Below are 19,216 nucleotides of genomic sequence, written 5' to 3'. Positions count from 1 at the left end.
CTCCTCCTTTGTAAAGGACACCAGCAGTATGGTCTCAGAACAGCTCCCCTCCTAAAGGACACCAGCAGTATGGTCTCAGAACAGCTCCCCTTTGTAAAGGACACCAGCAGTATGGTCTCAGAACAGCTCCCCTCCTAAAGGACACCAGCAGTATGGTCTCAGAACAGCTCCCCTCCTTTGTAAAGGACACCAGCAGTATGGTCTCAGAACAGCTCCCCTCCTAAAGGACACCAACAGTATGGTCTCAGAACAGCTCCCCTCCTAAAGGACACCAGCAGTATGGTCTCAGAACAGCTCCCCTCCTTGGTCTCAGAACAGCTCCCCTAAAGGACACCAGCAGTATGGTATCAGAACAGCTTCCCTCCTAAAGGACACCAGCAGTATGGTCTCAGAACAGCTCCCCTCCTAAAGGACACCAGCAGTATGGTCTCAGAACAGCTCCCCTCCTAAAGGACACCAGCAGTATGGTCTCAGAACAGCTCCCCTCCTAAAGGACACCAGCAGTATGGTCTCAGATCAGCTCCCCTACTTTGTAAAGGACACCAGCAGTATGAACTATATTATTGAATCTCTTGATCCTCTCCCTGAGAATACTTTGTTAGTTACTTTTGATGTTGAGTCGTTATACACTAATATTCCACACGAGGGCGGTATTGAAGCAATGGAACATTTTCTTCTGCAACGTGACCCTAATGAACTACCTTCCAGTGCTGAATTATAACATTGTCTGAAATGGTGCTCACACACAACTACTTCATGTTTCTACATGATTTCTTTATTCAGACGAAGGGTACTACTATGGGATCCCCCATGGCTCCTAACTATGCTAATTTGTATGTGGGTTACATGGAGAAACAGTCCATTTACAATCCTCTCAAAAATGTTTTCTTGCCTAACATCATTATGTGGAAATGGTATATTGATGATATTTTTGTTCTATGGAGAGGTGATGCAAAACAGCTCCAGGCGTTCCATGCTTTTCTTAACTCCTGTTCTGAGCATCTGAGATTTACTATGTAATCTGATACACGTCAAATCAGTTTCCTTGATCTTCTGATCTTGTGTGAAGATAATGTTCTATACACTGATCTTTACAGGAAGCCTACTGATCGTAACAGTTTGTTGAGGGCTGATAGTTGTCACCAGCTTCCCCTGAAAAACAGTTTGCCCTACAGCCAATACTACTGAATCAAAAGAATTTGCAAAAAACAATTACATTTCGACAGAAATATGGCTGAGAAGCAAAGAAAATTAAAGGAGAGGGGCTACAAAATTGATCAGATTAATACAGCATTTGAGAAAATTCTAAACAAAAGGTCAGTCCCGCAAAAATCAGCATTCTTGCGTTCTAACTACCTGCTATTCAAAGTCCTCTGGACAAATTAAGAGAATTGTTCACAAACATTGGCACATTCTAAGATCCGATGACAGTCTCGGTAATGTGTTTTCGGACCCTCCCTTGGTGGTATTCTCTCCGGGCAGAAATCTCAGAGATCAATTGATAAACTCTGGTTTACCATCCCAAGATATCCCTGCACAAAGTCTATTTGCGCCCCTACTGGATGGAAACTACAAGTGTAATGGCTGTCCTCAATGCAATGGCACTTATAAATATAGATCCTTCAAACACCCTCAAACAGGGAAGCAGATCCCAATCAAAGGTTTTATCACTTGGTCCACTAAGGCAGTTATTTATCTTATATAATTTGTCCTTGTGGTAAAACAAATATGTGGGTAAAACAAAGCATCGTAGCACCATTAAGTGCAAAACCCGACTTACCCAGTTGCGGCCCACTTTTTGCTAGTAAACCACCCGATTTCGTCTCTACGTTATATCGGCATCGAACATGTCACCCTCCCTAGGAGAGGGGGTGACCGCTACGATTTATTGTTCAAACGAGAAGCTGCCTGGATCTTTAATTGAAAAACCCTTGCTCGTCTCGGTCTCAACGTAGACTTTGATCTGAAGCCATTCTTGTGATTATTGTGATTTTGCTATTGTAAATGTCTGTAGGCTTATGTAGCCAAATTGTTTCTATAATCGTATGCTATCCATTCATGTTTTTGGTATGTTATTTTTTATATCTGAGAATTAACCAATGATATCAGGCCACATCCGACCATGATTACAGACAACTGTGTGTGTCCTTTGACACTATATAAACTAGTCACCCCGCAGTGTTTGTCATTATATCCTGATGAAGACAGCTTGTCTTTCGAAACGTTGGTTATTAAATGATTGCATTTGAACTCCTAGTGTGCGGCTCTCCGTTCATTTTTGCGTTCTACTCCGCTAGCCAGCACCTCGCCTAAATAGATGTGCGTTTCTTTTGCCTCTAGGCTACAATGTATCGCCTACTAGTAAGTAACAGAATATGGCATAACACTGGATCTGCCTGACTTTTGTTCCGTAAGGCATGGAGTCGATTTATTGATGGGTGTGTACAGTATCACAGAGTGATTTTACCCGATGGGGGCAGTCAACCACTAAAGGATGGTTGTATATATGTTATAACGGTCAAAAACATGGCATGTCCATCCAATGAAATGGTGAAGTTCCTCTACTCACATCCCAGGATCACACGAGGATTGTTGTCAAACGGTCACTGAACTAGACACTGCTATACTATCAAAATAAACCTAAAATTCATTAACATTTTGGGATTATCATTTTTGGACAGTTGGATTATTTTTCCTACTTCTGTTGTATAAGAGAATAATGTGTCTCAAGTAGACCAACATAATATGCATCCAATGAAATAAATCGACTTGGCGCGAGCAGTGCTTGATCCCACACCAGTCATTCACGTGACCGCGCACAAATCACACGAACGCTCACGGACGTCACCGGTGACATGTTGGAAGAGAATCCCGGAGCAGTGCTCAGGATCAGAAATCCAGTCAGTATCTGGTGTGACCACCGTTTGCCTCAATCATAGCGACACCTCCAGAGCATCCCAAACATGCTCAATGGGTGGCATGTCTGGTGAGTATGCAGGACATGGAAGAGCTGGGACATTTTCAGCTTCCAGGAATTGTGTACAGAGTCCTGCAACATGGAGCTGTGCATTATCATGCTGAAACATGAGGTGGTGGTGGTGGCTGAATGGCACAACAATGGGCCTCAGGATCTCGTCACGGTATCTCTGTGCATTCAAAATGCCATCAACAAAATGTAATTATGTTTGTTGTACATAGCTTATGACTGCCCATACCCCACCGCCACCAACGTTGACAGAGGCAAACCACTTGACCATGCGACACCATACACGTGGTTTGCGGTTGTGAGGCGGGATTGGATGTACTACCAAATTCTCTGAAACAACGTTGGAGGAGGCTTATGGTAGAGAAATTAACATTCAATTCTCTGGCAACAGCTCTGGTGGACATTCCTGCAGTCAGCATGCCAAACACACACTCCGTCAAAACTTGAGACATCTGTGTTGTGACAAAATTTTAGAGTGACCATTTGTTGACCCCAGCACAAGGTGCACCTGTGTAATGATCATGCTGTTTAATCATATTCTTTACATGCCACACCTGTCAGGTGGATGGATTATATTGGCAAAGGAGAATGGGGAATTGAGAGGAGTATGATTACTTGTTTAAGGTTGAATACATTTGTGCACAACATTTGAGAGAAATAAGCCTTCTACACATATGTAAAGTGTCTGTGGTCTTTCATTTCTGCGGATGAAACATGGGAAAAACACTTAGATGTTGCCTTTATATTGTTGTTTAGTATATTTCATCTACTAGCAATTTACAACTGCTTTGACTCGCAGCTAATAACTTCAAAAGTTTAGGTCCTACCGAGATTTGAACTCGGATCGCAGGATTCAGAGTCCTGAGTGCTAACCATTACACCATAGAACCACATATTTCTGCCGCATACGTACGACACTAGTCTGATGTAACTCTGATTCTTTCGTCTCTTCTTCTTCATTGCCAGCTGTTAACACAATGTATGTATTACTCCGGTAAATTAATTTCATGTAGTTACATTAAGTAAATAATATGAGAAGTATTATCAATGCAGATGGTTGATCCGGAAGTGGGCATTATATATAGCGGTTGGATGCCCGCTGGTTTTCCTGCTGCTGAGGTTCAATGACAAGGCTCGAACTGCAGTGCATTGCGGGGACGGGCAGGATAAGAAGGTATAATAACCGGATAGGACCGGGGAAGGAAGGAAAGGGACGGTGCCACTTGGATTCAAAGACATCGAACCTCGCCTTAATTTAGATTCAGAATGGGGAATAGAGACGACGAGTATGATTACTTGTTTAAAGGTAAATGTGACCTCAATGTACCTGTCTGTAAAAGGTGATGTCATCGTGGTTTTATTATAGGAGTGGTCGCCTGGCTAACCTAGTTAGCTCCTAGCTAACGCTACGCATTTGCAGCCTGCTCACTTTAGCCTGATATCCTGCGAATTTAAAAGAGGTCGTTTGGATATAAATATAGCGATTGATTTTGGTTTTGATATTCTCAATAATGCTAACTAATAGCAGTTGATCCTTTGTCTTTGTCTTGATGGCTAGATCGCGCAGGTCTCTGATGGACCGGTGCGGAAAACGTTACCGTCAGGAAATATACAACTAACGTTAGTTAGGTTACTAGTAACAGCCACTTAGTGAACCAGCTAATATGTCAAATGACACATATCTAACGTTAACTTAGTTAACCAGCTACTGAAACCATGGGTAGTTGCTCCAGCTACATAATGGATTTTATAGCGATCTAACGTTATGTCATTCATTTAAACACATGTCTTAAGAGAGGATTACAAATCATATCTACCTAGTTTATGTGCCATATCCTGTTTGTGAAATATAGTGGCTTCAACAAAATGCTCATCATCATCATGCCATCTGATGAAATGGGTTATTCCTAGGTCTACTTAACGTTGCTTTCAATTGTATTAGGTTGCACCAAAACTGTCAGTGGAAGGCCAGAAGTTAAATATAATTTCATTGTAATATGCTGTGCTGGTGGGCAGGGCGGTTGATCATTATAAACAGGGGGACTATTTGACGAAATAGCTTAACAATGGTAATTATTAAAGACGTCCCAACCGAGGCTCTGTTGCAGACCCACTTGCTCTCTGCTCTCTGCCCTCTGCTCTCTGCTCAGGGCAGCAGGTCGCCTTGAGGTTAGAGCTTTGGGCCAGTAATCGAATAGCAGATCTGACAAGGTCAAACATCTGTTGCTCCAGGATGCAGAACAATGGGAACCCCTCTTTCTGCTGGTGTCTTGGGGAGTTGGGATATGCAAAAAAATTAAAATATGAATTACACACTTGTAATATAAGCACCCCACATGTGATTGTTATTACCTTGTATTTAACCTTTATTTAACTAGGCAAGTCATAGAGGAACAAAATCTTATTTACAATGGCGGCCTACCCTGGCCAAACCCGGACGACGCTGGGCCAATTGTGCGCCGCCCTGTGGCAGAGGAAGTGGATCTACAACAGACCCATTGTTTGGAAAGTCTGTTTAGTAATACGCTCCTTTTTAGATATTTTGTCTCCCCAAATCAACATCTTCCTATTCTACATCATAATGAATGGGCTCCTGCTTGTTAGCTGTTAGCATGTGATGGGAATCTGGTCAAAGCACATTTCACATTCAGATAGACCTGTTCTTTATTGTACAATAAGGGGGTGTATTGTATTGATGTATATGATGTCTATTGTTTTATATTCCTACTGTAATATCTACAGGATGTGTATATTCCTACTGTAATATCTACAGGATGTGTATATTCCTACTGTAATATCTACAGGATGTGTATATTCCTACTGTAATATCTACAGGATGTGTATATTCCTACTGTAATATCTACAGGATGTGTATATTCCTACTGTAATATCTACAGGATGTGTATATTCCTACTGTAATATCTACAGGATGTGTATATTCCTACTGTAATATCTACAGGATGTGTATATTCCTACTGTAATATCTACAGGATGTGTATATTCCTACTGTAATATCTACAGGATGTTGTACATTTGACTGCCTTCTTCAATGTGAGGGGAATCAGGAGATGCATCAAGCTGTTTTGAATTGATTCTAACCCGCCTCTCTCTCTGGCCCAGTGGTGTTGATAGGGGACTCTAACCTGTCTCTCTCTCTGGCCCAGTGGTGTTGATAGGAGACTCTAACCTGTCCCTCTCTCTGGCCCAGTGGTGTTGATAGGAGATTCTAACCTGTCTTTCTCTCTCTGGCCCAGTGGTGTTGATAGGGGACTCTAACCTGTCTCTCTCTCTGGCCCAGTGGTGTTGATAGGGGACTCTAACCCATCCCTCTCTCTGGCCCAGTGGTGTTGATAGGAGATTCTAACCTGTCTTTCTCTCTCTGGCCCAGTGGTGTTGATAGGGGACTCTAACCTGTTTCTCTCTCTCTGGCCCAGTGGTGTTGATAGGAGACTCTAACCTGTCTCCTCTCTCTGGCCCAGTGGTGTTGATAGGAGACTCTAACCTGTTTCTCTCTCTCTGGCCCAGTGGTGTTGATAGGAGACTCTAACACATCTCTCTCTCTGGCCCAGTGGTGTTAATAGGAGAATCTAACCGTCTCTCTCTCTGGCCCAGTGGTGTTGATAGGAGACTCTAACACGTCTCTCTCTCTGGCCCAGTGGTGTTGATAGGAGACTCTAACCCGTCTCTCTCTCTCTGGCCCAGTGGTGTTGATAGGAGACTCTAACCTGTCTTTCTCTCTCTGGCCCAGTGGTGTTGATAGGAGACTCTAACACATCTCTCTCTCTGGCCCAGTGGTGTTGATAGCAGACTCTAACCTCTCTCTCTCTCTCTCTCTCTCTGGCCCAGTGGTGTTAATAGGAGACTCTAACACGTCTCTCTCTCTCTGGCCCAGTGGTGTTGATAGGAGACTCTAACCCGTCTCTCTCTCTGGCCCAGTGGTGTTGATAGGAGACTCCGGTGTGGGGAAGAGTAACCTGTTGTCTCGTTTCACCCGGAATGAGTTTAACCTGGAGAGTAAGAGCACCATCGGGGTGGAGTTTGCCACCCGCAGTATCCAGGTGGATGGGAAGACCGTGAAGGCTCAGATCTGGGACACAGCTGGCCAGGAGAGATACCGGGCTATTACATCAGCGTGAGTACAAACACACACAAACAAACACACTGTTTAGAAAACACTTCTGACACGACTGGACAGGAGCGATACAACACATGGACCTAATGCATTTAGTTGGGGAGTCAGTTCAACACATGGACCTAATGCATTTAGATGGGGAGTCAGTTCAACACATAGACCTAATGCATTTAGTTGGGGAGTCAGTTCAACACAGACCTAATGCATTTAGTTGGGGAGTCAGTTCATACAGACCTAATGCATTTAGTTGGCCCAGTCAGTTCAACACAGACCTAATGCATTTAGTTGGGGAGTCAGTTCAACACATGACCTAATGCATTTAGTTGGGGCCCAGTCAGTTCAACACATGGACCTAATGCATTTAGTTGGGGAGTCAGTTCAACACATGGACCTAATGCATTTAGTTGGGAGTCAGTTCAACACATGGACCTAATGCATTTAGTTGGGGAGTCAGTTCAACACATGGACCTAATGCATTTAGTTGGGGTTTGCCACCCGTCAGTTCAGGTGGATAGACCTAATGCATTTAGTTGGGAGTCAGTTCAACACATAGACCTAATGCATTTAGTTGGGGAGTCAGTTCAACAAACAGACCTAATGCATTTAGTTGGGGAGTCAGTTCAACACATGGACCTAATGCATTTAGTTGGGGAGTCAGTTCAACACATAGACCTAATGCATTTAGTTGGGAGTCAGTTCAACACATAGACCTAATGCATTTAGTTGTGGAGTCAGTTCAACACATAGACCTAATGCATTTAGTTGGGGAGTCAGTTCCACACATGGACCTAATGCATTTAGTTGTGGAGTCAGTTCAACACATAGACCTAATGCATTTAGTTGGGGAGTCAGTTCAACACAGACCTAATGCATTTAGATGGAGAGTCAGTTCAACACATGGACCTAATGCATTTAGTTGGGGAGTCAGTTCAACACATAGACCAATGTATTTAGATGGGGAGTCAGTTCAACACAGACCTAATGCATTTAGTTGGGGAGTCAGTTCAACACAGACCTAATGCATTTAGTTGGGGAGTCAGTTCAACACAGACCTAATGCCTTTAGTTGGGGAGTCAGTTCAACACAGATCTAATGCATTTAGTTGGGGAGTCAGTTCAACACAGACCTAATGCATTTAGTTGGGGAGTCAGTTCAACACATAGACCTAATGCATTTAGATGGGAGTCAGTTCAACACATAGACCTAATGCATTTAGATGGGAGTCAGTTCAACACAGACCTAATGCCTTTAGTTGGGGAGTCAGTTCAACACAGACCTAATGCATTTAGATGGGGAGTCAGTTCAACACACACCTAATGCAGTTAGATGGGAGTCAGTTCAACACATAGACCTAATGCATTTAGATGGGGAGTCAGTACAACACATAGACCTAATGCATGTAGTTGGGGAGTCAGTTCAACACATAGACCTAATGCATTTAGTTGGGGAGCCAGTTCAACACAGATCTAATGCATTTAGTTGGGGAGTCAGTTCAACACATGGACCTAATGCATTTAGTTGGGGAGTCAGTTCAACACAGACCTAATGCATTTAGTTGGGGAGTCAGTTCAACACATAGACCTAATGCATTTAGTTGGGGAGTCAGTTCAACACAGACCTAATGCATTTAGATTGGAGTCAGTTCAACACATAGCCTAATGCATTTAGTTGGGGAGTCAGTTCAACACATAGACCTAATGCATTTAGTTGGGGAGTCAGTTCAACACAGACCTAATGCATTTAAATGGGGAGTCAGTTCAACATAGACCTAATGCATTTAGTTGGGGAGTCAGTTCAACACAGACCTAATGCATTTAGATTTGTGTCAGTTCAACACATAGACCTAATGCATTTAGTTGGGGAGTCAGTTCAACACATAGACCTAATGCATTTAGATGGAGAGTCAGTTCAACACATAGACCTAATGCATTTAGTTGGGGAGTCAGTTCAACACAGACCTAATGATTTAGATTTGTGTCAGTTCAATGACCTATTTTAGATGGGGAGTCAGTTCAACACAGACTTAATGCAGTTAGATGGGAGTCAGTTCAACACATAGACCTAATGCATTTAGTTGGGGAGTCAGTTCAACACATAGACCAATGTATTTAGATGGGGAGTCAGTCCAACACATGGACCAATGTATTTAGGCAATTTGAAAGCCTGTTACAAGGTTTACTTTAAGTTTCTAACAACACTATATAGGCCATCTCTGCTTGTCACCTTTGATCCTAACTCTGCTTCCTCTGGTCCACAGGTATTACCGTGGGGCAGTGGGGGCCTTGTTGGTCTATGACATCGCCAAGCACCTGACCTATGAAAACGTGGAGCGTTGGCTGAAGGAGCTGAGAGACCATGCTGACAGCAACATCGTCATTATGCTGGTTGGCAACAAGAGTGACCTGCGCCACCTCAGGGCCGTGCCCACCGACGAGGCACGGACATTCGCAGGTCAGTGTGTGTTTTTTACATTTCATTTTATTTACCTTTATTTAACCAGGTAGGCCAGTTGAGAACACCTTTATTTAACCAGGTAGGCTAGTTGAGAACACCTTTATTTAACCAGGTAGGCCAGTTGAGAACAAGTTCTCATTTACAACTGCGACCTGGCCAAGATTAAGCAAAGCAGTGGGACAAAAACAACAACACAGAGTTACACATGGAATAAACAAACATACAGTCAATAACAAGATAGAAAAATGTCTATATACAGTGTGTGGCATGGTGCAGGTAATAAGAGTGATCTGCGCCAGCTCAGGACCGTGCCCACCGACGACGCAGGTCAGTGCAGTACCAACTCACACAGGAAGAGGTCTAGGAGTAGTGGGGTGAACCGTTTCATTATTTTCCTTACCCATGAGTGGCTGTTGGTTTTCATGGTTTTACTTATTCAAATAGGAAGACGTCTCTGTAATGTCATAGAGATTTGCATAATGGTAGAGACCTTAACACAATGGTGATTGACATGGTTTACTGTTTCCCTCTGTTCCTCAGAGAAGAACGGTTTGTCTTTCCTGGAGACCTCAGCCCTGGACTCTACTAACGTGGAGACATCCTTCCAGACCATTCTGACTGGTGAGGGGCTGTCTCTCTATGCTCTCTACAGCATTGATCTGTATCTGAAGAGAACTCGGGTTCATTTGTATGTATGATAAGCTGGAACGATTGATACGGTGTCATGATATAGACTTGTGGTGTTAGAGATGTGTGTGTGTGACAGAGACGAGACCAGTGATTATGTGTTGGAGTGATCAAATCCACTGGGCCGAGGGATCTGCCTGAAGACCTAATCACAGCTGAGACATGACTAGCCTCGATGAGGACTAATATGTGGGTTCTCCTGAAGTCCAGCTCTTCTAACAGGATATGACCACCACAATGCCTTGCAGCTGTGTCCTAATTCTGCTCTAGCCTGGTCCCAGATCTGTTTTATAATGCTGGGTGTAATCATTAGCCACCAAACTGAAGAAGACAACTGACAAACAGGAAGGGACTAGGCTACCTGAACTTGTCCAATAACAAATGCTTGTTTTCCACTGTGTGCCCTAACGAATATAACCTCTGGACCTTTCCTGCTCTGCCCTGTCTTACCCTGTCCTGCTCTGCCCTGTCCTACCCTTTCCTGCTCTGCCCTGTCTTACCCTTTCCTGCTCTGCCCAGTCCTGCTCTGCCCTGTCTTACCCTTTCCTGCTCTGCCCTGTCTTACCCTTTCCTGCTCTGCCCTGTCTTACCCTTTCCTGCTCTGCCCTGTCTTACCCTGTCCTGCTCTGCTCTGCCCTGTCCTACCCAGTCCTGCTCTGCCCTGTCTTAGCCTTTCCTGCTCTGCCCTGTCCTGCTCTGTCCTGTCTTACCCTTTCCTGCTCTGCCCTGTCCTACCCTTTCCTGCTCTGCCCTGTCTTACCCTGTCCTGCTCTGCCCTGTCTTACCCTTTCCTGTTCTGCCCTGTCTTACCCTGTCCTGCTCTGCCCTGTCCTACCCAGTCCTGCTCTGCCCTGTCTTACCCTTTCCTGCTCTGTCCTGTCTTACCCTTTCCTGCTCTGCCCTGTCTTACCCTTTCCTGCTCTGCCCTGTCCTACCCAGTCAGTCCTGTCTTACCCTTTCCTGCTCTGCCCTGTCTTACCCTTTCCTGCTCTGCCCTGTCTTACCCTTCCCTGCCTGCCCTGTCCTGCTCTGTCCTGTCTTACCCTTTCCTGCTCTGCCCTGTCCTACCCTTTCCTGCTCTGCCCTGTCTCACCCTGTCCTGCTCTGCCCTGTCTTACCCTTTCCTGCTCTGCCCTGTCTTACCCTGTCCTGCTCTGCTCTGCCCTGTCCTACCCAGTCCTGCTCTGCCCTGTCTTACCCTTTCCTGCTCTTCCCTGTCTTACCCTTTCCTGCTCTGCCCTGTCTTACCCTTTCCTGCTCTGCCCTGTCTTACCCTTTCCTGCTCTGCCCTGTCTTACCCTTTCCTGCTCTGCCCTGTCCTACCCAGTCCTGCTCTGCCCTGTCCTACCCAGTCCTGCTCTGCCCTGTCTTACCCTTTCCTGCTCTGCCCTGTCTTACCCTTTCCTGCTCTGCCCTGTCTTACCCTTTCCTGTTCTGCCCTGTCTTACCCTGTCCTGCTCTGCCCTGTCCTACCCAGTCCTGCTCTGCCCTGTCTTACCCTTTCCTGCTCTGTCCCTGTCTTACCCTTTCCTGCTCTGTCCTGTCTTACCCTTTCCTGCTCTGCCCTGTCTTACCCTTTCCTGCTCTGCCCTGTCCTACCCAGTCCTGCTCTGCCCTGACTCTGCTCTGTCCTGTCTTACCCTTTCCTGCTCTGCCCTGTCCTGCTCTGTCCTGTCTTACCCTTTCCTGCTCTGCCCTGTCCTACCCTTTCCTGCTCTGCCCTGTCTCACCCTGTCCTGCTCTGCCCTGTCTTACCTTTCCTGCTCTGCCCTGTCTTACCCTGTCCTGCTCTGCTCTGCCCTGTCCTACCCAGTCCTGCTCTGCCCTGTCTTACCCTTTCCTGCTCTGCCCTGTCTTACCCTGTTCTGCCCTGTCTTATCCTGTTCTGCACTAACATGTCAAACCAATGTTTTAAAGGGAGTGCTAGCTGGTGATTGTGTTAGATAGCTCCTGTTTAAGCTGTGAGTAAAGTACTTTAGCAACATGCTACTTAAAGACCATTCAAAACTGGGTGGTTCCAGCCCTGAATGCTGATTGGCTGACAGCCGTGGTATATCTGACCGTATACCACAGGTATGACAAAACATGTAATTTTACTGCTCCAGTTTAAAATGGCAATAAGGCACCTCAGGGGTTTGTGGTATACGGCCAATATACTCTGTGATGTGTCGTGACTAAGAACAGCCCTTAGCCGTGGTATATTGGCCATATACCACACCTTCTTGGTCCTTATTGATAAAGCCTAACACTCACCTACACTGAGGGTACTTAACACTAGCTGTGAACAACTTTTTTGGAGCTAGGCTTGTTCTCAACTGCAGTGCCTTGCGAAAGTATTCGGCCCCCTTGAACTTTGCGACCTTTTGCCACATTTCAGGCTTCAAACATAAAGATATAAAACTGTATTTTTTTGTGAAGAATCAACAACAAGTGGGACACAATCATGAAGTGGAACGACATTTATTGGATATTTCAAACTTTTTTAACAAATCAAAAACTGAAAAATTGGGCGTGCAAAATTATTCAGCCCCTTTACTTTCAGTGCAGCAAACTCTCTCCAGAAGTTCAGTGAGGATCTCTGAATGATCCAATGTTGACCTAAATGACTAATGATGATAAATACAATCCACCTGTGTGTAATCAAGTCTCCGTATAAATGCACCTGCACTGTGATAGTCTCAGAGGTCCGTTAAAAGCGCAGAGAGCATCATGAAGAACAAGGAACACACCAGGCAGGTCCGAGATACTGTTGTGAAGAAGTTTAAAGCTGGATTTGGATACAAAAAGATTTCCCAAGCTTTAAACATCCCAAGGAGCACTGTGCAAGCGATAATATTGAAATGGAAGGAGTATCAGACCACTGCAAATCTACCAAGACCTGGCCATCCCTCTAAACTTTCAGCTCATACAAGGAGAAGACTGATCAGAGATGCAGCCAAGAGGCCCATGATCACTCTGGATGAACTGCAGAGATCTACAGCTGAGGTGGGAGACTCTGTCCATAGGACAACAATCAGTCGTATATTGCACAAATCTGGCCTTTATGGAAGAGTGGCAAGAAGAAAGCCATTTCTTAAAGATATCCATAAAAAGTGTCATTTAAAGTTTGCCACAAGCCACCTGGGAGACACACCAAACATGTGGAAGAAGGTGCTCTGGTCAGATGAAACCAAAATTGAACTTTTTGGCAACAATGCAAATGTTATGTTTGGCGTAAAAGCAACACAGCTCATCACCCTGAACACACCATCCCCACTGTCAAACATGGTGGTGGCAGCATCATGGTTTGGGCCTGCTTTTCTTCAGCAGGGACAGGGAAGATGGTTAAAATTGATGGGAAGATGGATGGAGCCAAATACAGGACCATTCTGGAAGAAAACCTGATGGAGTCTGCAAAAGACCTGAGACTGGGACGGAGATTTGTCTTCCAACAAGACAATGATCCAAAACATAAAGCAAAATCTACAATGGAATGGTTCAAAAATAAACATATCCAGGTGTTAGAATGGCCAAGTCAAAGTCCAGACCTGAATCCAATCGAGAATCTGTGGAAAGAACTGAAAACTGCTGTTCACAAATGCTCTCCATCCAACCTCACTGAGCTCGAGCTGTTTTGCAAGGAGGAATGGGAAAAAATTTCAGTCTCTCGATGTGCAAAACTGATAGAGACATACCCCAAGCGACTTACAGCTGTAATCGCAGCAAAAGGTGGCGCTACAAAGTATTAACTTAAGGGGGCTGAATAATTTTGCACGCCCAATTTTTCAGTTTTTGATTTGTTAAAAAAGTTTGAAATATCCAATATATGTCGTTCCACTTCATGATTGTGTCCCACTTGTTGTTGATTCTTCACAAAAAAATACAATTTTATATCTTTATGTTTGAAGCCTGAAATGTGGCAAAAGGTCGCAAAGTTCAAGGGGGCCGAATACTTTCGCAAGGCACTGTATATATCCCCATCTCCTCAAAAGGCAGAGGGGAGTAACCTTCTCCTCCAATGGGTTGTGGGAAAGCAGTGTGGAGATGGGACGGGAGGAATTAAGGATAGATGAATTGAGACAGAGCCCTAGTGTTCTGTCTTTCTGTGTGAGTGATGTTAATGCCCTGTCTCTCTCTTCTCCCATCTTGCTCACTCTCCCCACCTCTCCTCCCCTCCCTATCCCCCCCCGCTGCAGAAATCTATCGCATCGTGTCTCAGAAACAGATGTCGGACCGACGAGACAACGACATGTCGCCTAGCAACAACGTGGTCAACATCCAGGTGCAGCCGACGGAGAACAAACCAAAGATGCAGTGTTGTCAGAGCATCTAACAGCCTCACCAGTAGCACCTGATCCCCTCCCCTCCCCTAAAAGACTGCTTGGTCCTGTCTGACTGAGACACAGCTGCATGGCCAGGCTCTAGACTGAGACACAGCTGCATGGCCAGGCTCTAGACTGAGACACAGCTGCATGGCCAGGCTCTAGACTGAGACACAGCTGCATGGCCAGGCTCTAGACTCTATGCTTCCATGTAGAGGGTGAGGCTGTGTCCAGATTCTCCACCCTTCCTCCCAAAGTGTGGCACACTCCATGTCATGGATTTAAAGGCATTAGATTATAATCATTGGCTGAAGGGAGTTTATTTTCACCATTGTTAAATGTATGATGGGAAGTGTTCAAGTGAACACTTTAAGAAAAGGGTGGATAATTAGGGTGCAGCTGTGAGCCCGCTGGTTCCTTACGGATCCCCAGTCAGGACTATACAGCTGTGTCTGAGCCCGCTGGTTCCTTACGGATCCCCAGTCAGGACTATACAGCTGTGTCTGAGCCCGCTGGTTCCTTACGGATCCCCAGTCAGGACTATACAGCTGTGTCTGAGCCCGCTGGTTCCTTAAGGATCCCCAGTCAGGACTATACAGCTGTGTCTGAGCCCGCTGGTTCCTTACGGATCCCCAGTCAGGACTATACAGCTGTGTCTGAGCCCGCTGGTTCCTTACGGATCCCCAGTCAGGACTATACAGCTGTGTCTGAGCCCGTTGGTTCCTTCAGGATCCCCAGTCAGGACTATACAGCTGTGTCTGATCCTGTTGGTTCTATACATCTGTGTCTGAGCCCGCTGGTTCCTTAAGGATCCCCAGTCAGGACTATACAGCTGTGTCTGAGCCCGCTGGTTCCTTAAGGATCCCCAGTCAGGACTATACAGCTGTGTCTGAGCCCGCTGGTTCCTTAAGGATCCCCAGTCAGGACTATACAGCTGTGTCTGAGCCCGTTGGTTCTATACAGCTGTGTCTGAGCCCGTTGGTTCCTTACGGATCCACAGCTTTTTATTTTTGCCGTCTTTTATATTATTATATAGCTGTTTTAATAACCAGACAGACGCTGGAAGAATCTGCACAGAAATGTATTCATATATGATGGACTAGTTTTATTGGTGATAACGCAGACCTGCCAACATGCATTGTACCTACCATAGGCTTCTATTTGGCACATTGTGGTTTTTGACTCAACCGGCTGAAGTTGGAGCTGAGCCAATCAGAGGACTTGGCTGAGGAGAAAACATCTCCAGCTCTCCTCCCCCCCTGTGTTCATAGTAATGTTTTCCTCACTCCATCTTGATAGCAGCTCTTCACTTTGTCTGTTCATACCACTGATGTGTGAGGGGGAAAATGGAGAACCAACTGTTTGGCAAATACATTTTCCATAATTGTAAGTGTTAGTCAAGCTCATAACCACTATTTAGCAGTTAGCTCCTTAGCTAAGGCGTCATTACGACTAAGGTAGTTAGCTACAGTGTTTAGTCAACTAAGCGAGAACAATTTCTCTGCAATGGTAGTAGGCACAAGCACCTTGACGAGCAACATGTGCTGTGTTGCAGTAGTTCAATGTTACTGAGTGTTATGCTAGTTCAGCTCTGCGCTAGTTCAGCGCTGCGCTAGTTCAGCGCTGCGCTAGTTCAGCGCTGCGCTAGTTCAGCGCTGCGCTAGTTCAGTGCGCGTCACTGTGAGGATGGAAACATACATGGCAGAGAGCTGTTCTGCTAATACCATCCTTCATTGAAAGTTATGTTAAAGTGTTAAAGATTAGCAGGCCTATGTTATTGAATCATTTGTGGATCTGTCCTCTTCAAATACCTGGTGGATGAGGTCAGGGCCGGTGGATGAGGTCAGGGCCGGTGGATGAGGTCAGGGATAGGGATCTGGAACCAGCTCTTATAGGCCTAGCTCAATTTTTGTCATATTCCATATATCCTACAGTCAACTAGACTACTACATTGCATCCATTAATTTAATTATTTAGAATTTTCTCCTCAAACAAATTTAAGAAGAAGCTAATTTGCATTTTCACTAGACGATCCACCTTCATTACCCCTCAATTTAACCTAGAAAAAAACCACCTCAATTTCATTTAGCATCAAACACAATACTTCTGTGTTTACTACAATGTTTGATTTAATTTATAGCTCTAGCCTGAGGGGAAAGTCGATTGACCCAATCTGGGCCTTCCCCTACACAACCTTAGTCCTACATCCGCACCACCTTGGCAGAAAATCCCAGGGAGAGCCCTGATTGTACATCTGACCGTATTTCTAGTTAGCTACTGAAGACCAGCCAATTACCAAGTACCCATAGCAGTCTATAGACTACCATGCCTACTGAGGCAGTCTTCTACCAACATCATTTGGATAAAAAAGGTGCCTATGACTTGAGCAGTGTGGGTGTCGTTGCGCTGAATTGGTACTCGTAAAACTTATTCAAGGATAATGTGAGGATTGTTTTTGTTCATTTGAAAATGAACCTGGTTAAAGGAGTGCACTGTGAAGGGAATAGGGGGCCATGTGGGACTCAGGCAGTGGGGAGCCTGGTGATGCTACTGTATAGATGATGGCTTCTCTCTTGTAGTAATGCTAATGATAGGCTAGGGATCAGTGGTAGTAATGCTAATGATCAGTGGTAGTAATGCTGTAATGCTAATGATAGGCTAGGGATCAGTGGTAGTAATGCTGTAATGCTAATGATAGGCTAGGGATCAGTGGTAGTAATGCTATAATGCTAATGATAGGCCAGGGATCAGTGGTTGTAATGCTAATGATAGGCCAGGGATCAGTGGTAGTAATGCTATAATGTGAATGATGATAGGCCAGGGATCAGTGGTAGTAATTCTATAATGCTAATGATAGGCTAGGGATCAGTGGTAGTAATGCTAATGATAGGCTAGGGATCAGTGGTAGTAATGCTGTAATGCTAATGATAGGCTAGGGATCAGTGGTAGTAATGCTAATGATGATAGGCTAGGGATCAGTGGTAGTAATGCTAATGATGATAGGCTAGGGATCAGTGGTAGTAATGCTAATGATAGGCTAGGGATCAGTGGTAGTAATGCTGTAATGCTAATGATAGGCTAGGGATCAGTGGTAGTAATGCTGTAATGCTAATGATAGGCTAGGGATCAGTGGTAGTAATGCTAATGATAGGCTAGGGATCAGTGGTAGTAATGCTAATGATGATAGGCTAGGGATCAGTGGTAGTAATGCTAATGATAGGCTAGGGATCAGTGGTAGTAATGCTGTAATGCTAATGATAGGCTAGGGATCAGTGGTAGTAATGCTGTAATGCGAATGATGATAGGCCAGGGATCAGCGGTAGTAATTCTATAATGCTAATGATAGGCTAGGGATCAGTGGTAGTAATGCTATAATGCTAATGATAGGCTAGGGATCAGTGGTAGTAATGCTGTAATGCTAATGATAGGCTAGGGATCAGTGGTATGCTGTAATGTGAATGATGATAGGCTAGGGATCAGTGGTAGTAATGCTATAATGCTAATGATAGGCTAGGGATCAGTGGTAGTAATGCTATAATGCTAATGATAGGCCAGGGATCAGTGGTAGTAATGCTATAATGCTAATGATAGGCCAGGGATCAGTGGTAGTAATGCTATAATGCTAATGATAGGCCAGGGATCAGTGGTAGTAATGCTGTAATGCTAATGATAGGCCAGGGATCAGTGGTAGTAATGTTATAATGCTAATGATAGGCCAGGGATCAGTGGTAGTAATGCTATAATGCTAATGATAGGCCAGGGATCAGTGGTAGTAATGCTATAATGCTAATGATAGGCTAGGGATCAGTGGTAGTAATGCTATAATGCTAATGATAGGCCAGGGATCAGTGGTAGTAATGCTATAATGCTAATGATAGGCCAGGGATCAGTGCTCCTTCTGAGCTTCCTGCCTTCAAGTCGTCTATTTATTCACAATTGAAGGGGTTGCAAAATGTCCCTACATTTTCCAGGTTTTTCAGAAATCCCTGGGAGCCAGGTGGAGCTTGTTGTCATGGTAAAGGATGGTAGCATAAAGTCTAGTGATGCCACTGCTCATGAGTCAGGATTCCCAGGTCTGTTTGTGTGGTCTTGCCAACTCTGTCATTATCATAAGACGGGGTTATTACCCTACGAGGTCCGGACTACTGCTGCTTTTCTTTTCTACCTGTTTGGCGGAATGAATACACCCTTGGTGTCCCAGGTCGAAATGAGTCCCTAACTAGAGGGGAAGAATGATACATAGCAGTTCAACTGGCTTTGAGGTCCAGATTTCAATTTGAGGGACATGGGCGTTATGACAAGACGGCACAAACAGATCTGGGATTCAGGCTAACCATGGTTTACCTTGGTGTCAATGGGAACAAGTAATTGCACATACATAACCACTATCTGGAGAGACCAGACTACAGCTAGACTGCCTAACAGACTGTCTTATAAGACTGATTCAATCATACATTTCTGCTTTTGTTTTGTTTTTAAACATGCTCTATGCCAGGATTAGGATCAATTCCAGTCAATTCAGGTATTACACTGAAATTCCAATCATCTTCAACGAGGAACATTTGGAATTGAAATTTGGTTTTACTTTCTGAATTAAAATGGAAATGGCCCAATGCTGATGGTAACCCTGAGACATGGCTGTAGGCTCCTTTTATG

The 19,216-nt window shown here is 44.7% G+C and overlaps 1 protein-coding gene and 1 non-coding gene across 2 annotated transcripts; one reads left to right on the top strand and one right to left on the bottom strand.

Annotated features, from left to right (window-relative positions):
• Nucleotides 1-3,804: 3,804 nt before the first annotated feature.
• trnaq-cug lies at nucleotides 3,805-3,876 on the bottom strand. Its single transcript has one exon. It is a non-coding gene; the product is annotated as a tRNA-Gln (tRNA).
• Nucleotides 3,877-4,023: 147 nt separating this feature from the next.
• Nucleotides 4,024-17,805, top strand: LOC112218961 (ras-related protein Rab-11A). Its single transcript, XM_024380203.2, has 5 exons — nucleotides 4,024-4,292; nucleotides 6,923-7,118; nucleotides 9,376-9,569; nucleotides 10,113-10,193; nucleotides 14,435-17,805. The coding sequence occupies exons 1-5, from the start codon at nucleotides 4,253-4,255 to the stop codon at nucleotides 14,569-14,571; spliced, it is 648 nt and encodes a 215-aa protein (XP_024235971.2). The 5' UTR covers nucleotides 4,024-4,252; the 3' UTR covers nucleotides 14,572-17,805.
• The last annotated feature ends 1,411 nt before the right edge of the window (nucleotides 17,806-19,216 follow it).

The sequence above is a fragment of the Oncorhynchus tshawytscha genome, linkage group LG19 (genome assembly GCF_018296145.1).
Source record: "Oncorhynchus tshawytscha isolate Ot180627B linkage group LG19, Otsh_v2.0, whole genome shotgun sequence".
NCBI lineage: Eukaryota > Metazoa > Chordata > Actinopteri > Salmoniformes > Salmonidae > Oncorhynchus > Oncorhynchus tshawytscha.
Note: the sequence above shows the minus strand (reverse complement) of the source record. Positions and strands in the feature narration are given on the sequence as shown.

Bases quoted from the DNA above. Each gene is read 5' to 3' on its own strand.
- LOC112218961 (XM_024380203.2), top strand. From the start codon at position 4,253: ATGGGGAATAGAGACGACGAGTATGATTACTTGTTTAAAG. The intron at 4,293-6,922 runs GTAAATGTGACC...TCTCTGGCCCAG, and splicing joins GTATGATTACTTGTTTAAAG to TGGTGTTGATAGGAGACTCC. The intron at 7,119-9,375 runs GTGAGTACAAAC...TCTGGTCCACAG, and splicing joins TACCGGGCTATTACATCAGC to GTATTACCGTGGGGCAGTGG.